The sequence below is a fragment of the Orycteropus afer genome, unplaced genomic scaffold, assembly GCF_000298275.1.
Source record: "Orycteropus afer afer isolate SDZICR_OR568_19922 unplaced genomic scaffold, OryAfe1.0 scaffold00035, whole genome shotgun sequence".
In the NCBI taxonomy this organism is placed as follows: domain Eukaryota; kingdom Metazoa; phylum Chordata; class Mammalia; order Tubulidentata; family Orycteropodidae; genus Orycteropus; species Orycteropus afer.
In genome coordinates, this window is record NW_006921622.1 from 15959379 (window position 1) to 15966850 (window position 7472).

General features: G+C 38.2%; 1 protein-coding gene across 1 annotated transcript in view; it reads left to right on the plus strand.

The window, feature by feature from the left end:
- Nucleotides 1-7472, plus strand: part of GPR158 (G protein-coupled receptor 158) — an 801760-nt gene that overhangs the window by 686301 nt on the left and 107987 nt on the right. The window contains exon 6 of the mRNA XM_007936378.1: nt 7251-7360. Coding sequence (XP_007934569.1) covers nt 7251-7360 — 110 coding nt within the window. The remainder of the gene's footprint in view (nt 1-7250; nt 7361-7472) is intronic.

Below are 7472 nucleotides of genomic sequence, written 5' to 3' on the forward strand. Positions count from 1 at the left end.
ATAAAGTTGGAAATTTCTTACTTGACTAAAAGAGCACACAAAGCAATCTTATAATTTCTTCTGTCCGTACCGATTTTTAGCTTTCTTTTATATCTCTTTGACACTTTTGTTCAGTCTTTTTCCTACTCCTCAAGGATATAATCCTGGTAGTTTTGTCAGTACCTTAGTTTAATACCTTTTGTAATAATATTTGGTGAATACTTGAGCAGAGTTATAGGCAATGCCATTCTGTTTACAACTGGAGAAAGGTACTCCACTGGTAAGATATCCGAATGAAAATATCAGCATCTATCCCGTGTTCCCTCCAAAAACTAAAAGCCAAAAAAAAAACACCTCACTGCCATGGAATCAAGTCCAACTCATAGCAACCCCCATTGGGTTTCCAAGGCTATGAATCTTAATGGAAGTAGATAGCCTATTAAGATAGCTACTGGAGTAGCTAGTAGGTGTGAACTGCTAACCTTCCGGGTAACAGCCAAATGCCTTGTACACTCCACCACCACAGCTCCTTCCCATGTTCCCTACCTGTGCTTTTTGTTTTTCAGTGGGTACATCCTTACTACGAAAACCAAAAATAACAGTGTTTGGTAAGTGGGTATATGTTCTGTTGTGATGATTTTGCTTTCTGCAAAATTCAATTCAAAGTCTAGTAGCTGCCCCAGGAGATTATAAGTCTGGGTTGTTCAACAGCATCAATTCTTTAACACTATACAAGGTTCCTTAAGCATGATCAGTCCAATTCTTATTCTCTGATTGCTAGCTCAGAACGACACAGAAGCATATGAAAGGTAGTACAGTGCCTTTTTTTATTTTTTTATTTTTTGCCCCTTTTTTCCTTTTCTGATTTTTATTGTGATTTGGGTGAAAGTTTACAGAGCAAATCCATTTTCCATACAGCAGTTCATACTCATTTTGTCTCATAACATTGACTGCAATTTCCCACAATGTAACAGCTCTCCTCCCACTCCTCCCCATAGCCACCTCTTCCCTGTGTCCTTCTCTCCCATGTACTCCTGCCCCCTGAGCTGTCTCCCCATGCATACACTGCCCTTCTGTTCTACCATGATTGATCTCTCCAAGGAGTATATCTATCTGATGTAAATGTTCAACCCATATGCCAGTCTTTTATTTGCCTAGAAGCCACAGGTGTGACTTTACTTCCAGACCTGAGGGGCATCTAGGGGCCATAGTCTCGGGGGTTTTACCAAGCTCTATCAGACCACCAAACCTAGTCTTTTCTTTTTTTTTTTTTTTTATGATTTTGAGTTTTGTTCCACAGTGTTCTCCTACTCTATCCACAATCTCCTACACAGATCCCCCTCCAAGTGATTGACATGGTAACTGGGCACCATGTAGTTCTTCTGATCTCATGGTCATATAGGCTGAGAATCACATGGTCTGCTGGTCCCTTAGACTAATTGTTTCCATGCATCTTTGCTTTTCTTCATTCTTCTTTGCTCTGGACAAGAAGAGAGCCATTTTTACATCTATATGATCACTTGCAAGCTTTTAAGATCCCAGTTGTTACTCACCAAAGTAGGATGTGGAAAAATGTTTTTATGTAGTATGTTATACCAATTGAGCCTGATGTCCTCTGGGACCATTGTCCTGAGCCCATAGGTCCAACTATACTCACTCCTTCCAGGTAGCTGGCTGTGGCCAAGAAGTCACCACAATGTTGTCCCTTGTCAACTCTACTATATACCTGGACATTCTTATAGAATATATGAATATGCTTGTAGAAACATCATCTGCCAACCCTATCCATGGTCATGGGCACACTCCCCCCTGCATAGACATACTTGATCATTCAGCCTTTTTACCCATCTATCCACCCATAGATCTGGGTGGTTCCCACTGACAACACAGTACTGCATGGGCAAAAGGGTTCATCTTTGTTTTCTGTACCTCCCATGTACCTCTCTATGTCTTCCTCTTCCTCAGTGCCACTGTGTTGATCCGTGATATTTGATGCATTGCCTTTCCCTTCACCCAAATCAATGCTTGTCTCTATCTATCTAGCATTGTTCCTCCTGTCCCCTCCAACCCCCTGTAACAACAAAGTTTCCTTCCATATATTAGCCTTTCCTTGGCTTTTCACAATAGCGGACTAATACAATATTTGTCCTTCTGTGATTGACTTATTTCTCTCAGCATAATGTCCTCCAAGTTCATCCATTATATGTGGTGTTTTGCAGATTCTAGGTTATTCTTTAGAGTTGCATAGCATTCCATTGTGTATGTATCATAGTTTGGTTACCCATTCTTCTGTTGTTAGGCACCTAGCTTGTTTCCATCCTTTTGCTATTGTAAGTAGTGCTGCAATGAACATTGGTGTGCATATATCTGTTCTTGTCCTAGTTCTCACTTGTTTAGAATATATGCCTAGTAATGGAATGGCTGGGTCAAATGGTATTTCTAATTTCAGCTTTTGAAGGAATTGCCATACTGCTTTCCACAGTGGTTGTATCATTTGACAGTCCCACCAGCAGTGTATGAGAGTTCCAATCTCTCCACATCCTTGCCAGCATTTGTTATTTTCTGTCTTCTTAACTTTGCTATTAGTGCTGGGGCAAGATGGTTTCTCATTGTTGTTTGATTTGTATCTCTCTAATAGCTAATGATCGTGAATATTTCTTCATGTGTTGTTTGGCCGCCTGAATATCCTCTTTGTTGAAGTGTCTATTCATGTCTTCTGCCTATTTTTTAATGGGATTCTTTGTCTTTTTGGTGTTGAGGTCTTGAAGTCTTTTATAAAGTTTAGAGATAAATCTATTGTCAGATATGTCATTGCCCAATATTTTTTCCCAATCTGTAGGTCTCTTTTTAATCTTTTGGAGAAGTCTTTTGAAGCACATAAAAATTCAATTTTAAAAGGTCCCATTCATCTAGTTTATCTTCTGCTGTTTTGCATTTTGGGTGATGCCTGATAGTCTCTTGCCATATACACAGGCCTCTAAATTTGCCCCAATTTTTTCCTTGAGGAACTTTATAGTTTTAGGTTTCACATTTAAGTCTTTGATCCACTGGAGTTAGATTTTGTGTATGATGTGAGGTATAGCTCTTGTTTCATTTTTCTGCAAATGGATATCCAGTTTTGCCAGCATCATTTGTTAAACAGACAATCTCTTCCCTCATTTAATAGATTTTGGCCCTTTGTCAAAGATTGGCTGACCATAGGTCTACTTCTGGGTTCTCAATTCTCAATTCTATTCCCCTGGTCTATGTGTCTGTCATTCTGCCAGTACCAGTCAGTTTTGACTACTGTGGCTGAATAGTAGGTTTTGAGATCTGGAAGTGTGAGACCTCCATCTTTGTTGTTGTTCTTCAACAGTGCTTTGCTTATCTGAGGTCTCTTTTCTTCCCAAATAAAATTAGTGATTGGTTTTTCCATATCCTTAAAGAATGTTGATGGGATCTGGGTTGGGATTTCATTGAATGTATAGATTGCTTTGGGTAGTGTTGATATTTTCACAATGTTCAATCTTCCTATCCATGAGCATGGTATTGTCTTCCATTTATATAGACCTCTTATGGTTTCTTGAAGCAGTCCTTTGTAGTTTTCTTTATACAGGTCTTTTGTGTCCCTGGTAAGATTTATTCCCAAGTATTTTATTTTTTTGGTAGCTATTATAAATGGTATTGATTTCCTTATTTCTTTTTCAACCATCTCTTTGCTGGTATAGAGGAATCCAACTGATTTTGGGTGTTGATCTTGTATCCTGCCACTATGCTAAATCTCTCAGTTAGTTCCAGTAGTTTCTCTGCTGAGTCTCTTGGGTTTCTCTTTGTGTATAGGATCACATCATCAGCAAATAGGGATAGTTTGACTTCTTCCTTTACTATTTGGATGCCTTTGATTTCCCTTTCTTGCCTTATTGCCTTTGCTAGGACTTCAGTACAAAGTTGAATAGAAGTGCTGATAGAGGTCATCTTTGTCTGGTTCCTGTTCACAAGGGGAATGGTTTCAGTCTCTCTCCACTGAGAATAATGTTGGCTGTTGGTTTTGCATATATGCCCTTTAGTATGCTGAAGAATCTCCCTTCTATTCCTCTTTTGCAGAGAGTTTTTTTCAGGAATGGGTGTTGGATTTTATCAAATGCCTTTTCTGTATCAATTGATATGATCATGTGGTTTTTTTCCTTTGTTTTATTTATGTGATGGATGACATTGGTTGTTTTCCTAATGTTGAACCATCCTTGCATACCTCGCATGAACCCCACTTGGTCCTAATGTATTATTTTTTTGGATATGTTGTTGGAGTCTATTGACTAGACTTTGTTGAAGATTTTTGCATCTATATTCATGACAGCTGTTGGTCGGTAGTTTTCCTTTTTAGTGATGTCTTTGCCTGGTTTTGGTATCAAGGTTATGCTTACTTCATAAAATGAATTTGGGGAGATGCCAACCTTTTCTGAGTTCTGGAATAATTTTGTTAGGACTGGTGTCAGTTCTTCTCTGAACGTTTGATAGAATTCTCTGGTGAAACCATCCGGGCCAGGGCATTTTTGCATTGGTAATTTTTTTCATGATCTGTTCAATTTCTTCTTTTGTTATGGGTCCGTTCAACTTTTCCACCTTAGTCTATTTTAGTTTAGGTAAGTAGTATGTTTTTAGAAATCTGTCCATTTCTTCTGGATTTTCAAATGTCTTGGAGTACAGTTCTTCATAGTATCCTGATATTATTTTTTATTTCAGTAGGTTCTGTTGTGATGTTGCCCAATTCATTTGTATTCTCTGCCTCTTTTCCTTTGTTAAATTTGCCAGTGGTTTGTCAATTTTATTAATCTTTTCAAAAAACCAACTTTTAGTCTGTTGTTTTTTTTTTCTATTACCTTTCTATTTTTTTGTTTCATTTATTTCTGCTCGAATCTTTATTATTTCTTTTCTTCTGGTGACTGTAGACTTTTTGTTGTTGTTGTTGTTGTTGTTCTAATTGTTGGAGATGTTGGGTTAAGGTGTTGATTTTGGCTCTTTCTTCTTTTTTGATGTGTGCTTTTTTTTTCTTATAAATTGGCCTCTGATCACTGCTTTTGCTGTGTCCCAAAGATTTTGGTATGTTGTGTTTTCATTCTAGGAATTTTTTAATTTCATTTTTTATATCTTCTATTGCTCAGTCATTTTTAAGGAGGGTCTTATTCAGTTTCTATGTGTTTGCTCTTTTTCTGTTGATCTTCCTATTGTTGATTTCTAATCTTACAGCATTGTGATTGGAGAACATGCTTTGCAGTATTTCTATGTTTTTAAATTTATTAAGGCTTGCTTTATAGCTTAACATATGGTCTATCATGGAGAATGTTCCATGTGCACTGGAAAAGAATGTGTATTGTGCTGTTGTTGGGTGAAGTGCTCTGTAGATGTCTATACAGTCAAGTTGTTAGATTGTATTTTTAAGTTCTTCTGTATCTTTGTTGAGTTTCTTTCCAGTTCTATCTTTGATTAAAAGTTGTTGTTTTTGTTGTTATGTGCCATCGAGTTGGACCCAACTCATAGCGACCCCTCCTTGGGTCGTTTCCGAGGCAGGATCACTACGGAAGTAGATTGCCCCATCTTCCTTCCAAGGAGTAGCTGGTGGGTTTGAACCGCCAGCCTTCTGGATAGCAGTCAAATGCCTTAGCCACTATGCTACCAGAGCTCCCTGATTGAAAGTAGTATATTAAAATCTCCTACTACAACTGTGGCATAGTGCCTAAGGCATTTGACTGGTAACCAGAAAGTTGGTGGTTCAAACCCACCAGCCACTCCTCGGAAGGAAGATTGGGCAATCTGCTTCTGTAGTGGTACTGCCTCAGAAACCCAAGGAGGGGTCACTATGAGTCTGATCCGACTTGACAGCAGTGAGTTTGGTTTCGGTTTTCATCATATCAGGGAAATTCTCTTCCAACAAATCGTCCACTATTTTCTCTATGGTTTTACTTGTCTCTTCATGTTCTGGAATTCTAATTACACCACACAGGTTATTCCTTTTGATGGTATCCCACATGAACTGTAAGCTTTCTTCATTTTGTTTTGATAATTTTTCTGATTGATCCCTTTCCAAAGAAGTAGTCCTCCTTGCAGACTTTGGTAAGCAGGGCCAATTTTTAGGTTAATTCTTAGGTCCTAACACCACTTGGAAATATCCAAATTGTCCATGCCGTCAGAATCACTGACTACCTTGAACTCCATTTGTCTCCTTATTCACTGTTTTCATGCAGGTTCTTCTACTAGTTGGAGTTTAGTCCACTTCTGTATCCTTTCTTTCAAAGCTCAAGCTTCAACTATTATCTTCTGTTGTATTGTTGTTGTTAGGTGCCGTTGAGTCATCTCCAACTCATAGTGACCCCACACACAGCAAAACGAAGCACTGCCCAGTCCTGCACCAGCTTCATGATCTTTGCTGTACCTGAGCCCATCGCTCCAACCACTGTCAATCCATCTCATTGAAGGCCTTCCTCTCTTTGTATCTGTATCTGTGTCAATTGGTTTCTCTTTTCTTTGTTGAAGAGGGTCTGTGTAGTATGTCTACATATTCTACCATCTTACCAGCACTCCTCCCCACCCTTGCACATACTTTTTGATCATCCCCCTGGAATTGACCAGTTGTTCCTTCATGGCCCATTGAACTGGAATGTATGTTTATTGCAGGACTTATGTTACTTTAAATCAATTTCTCGTTTACATGTCTATCTTCCCCAACATGAGGTCCTTGAGGGTAGGGATTTGGTCACTTATTGACCCTTGATCCCCCAGCATCTACCACAATACTTGACCCATAGTAAATGTTTAATATTTGTGTAATGAGAAGTCTGAAGTGAGAAGTGTGTGGTAATTGAGCAAATTTCCAAGTTAAGTAATAACTATTAAGTAGTAGATTATTTTTGGGTAAAGTGCAAGGTAATCTTATCAAAATTTTTTAGAGAGGAGAATGGTAGAAGTGTGAAGGTAGGAATGAGCAAGCCTTGGGTGAAAAGACAATGGAAGCTGACCTTACTTGCCAATGTTGGGAAGTGAAGAGAGGTAAGTTTGGACATAGCAAAGGCTAGAGACAATTGATAAAAACTCCTAAATGTGAAATTTAAAGAATTTAGTAATAGAGAGGCTCTATAGTTCTTTGTTTGAGGAATGAATGATCAATATAATTTTTCAAATGGGTATGTGCCTATATCAAAATCTGATGGTATGAAACATCAAATTATGAAATACTGATTTTAATTTCTGGGTAATCAGTTGATCTTGAAGGTTTCTGTCTTTTTCTTCTCATCCCACAGGTTGTTATTTTGTACTTTGAGCCAAGCACATTTCGCTGTATTCTCCTAAGATGGGTTCGTCTTCTTGGTTTTGCTACTGTTTATGGAACTGTCACTCTAAAGCTTCACAGGTAAGTGATGTTTCATTAATTTTCATTCTCATGAGAAGATCAAAGTGTTTGGTTTAGTGTATAAGTGTAATCTGGATTAGACACTTAAACAGTTTAATTTAAAAAAAAATTA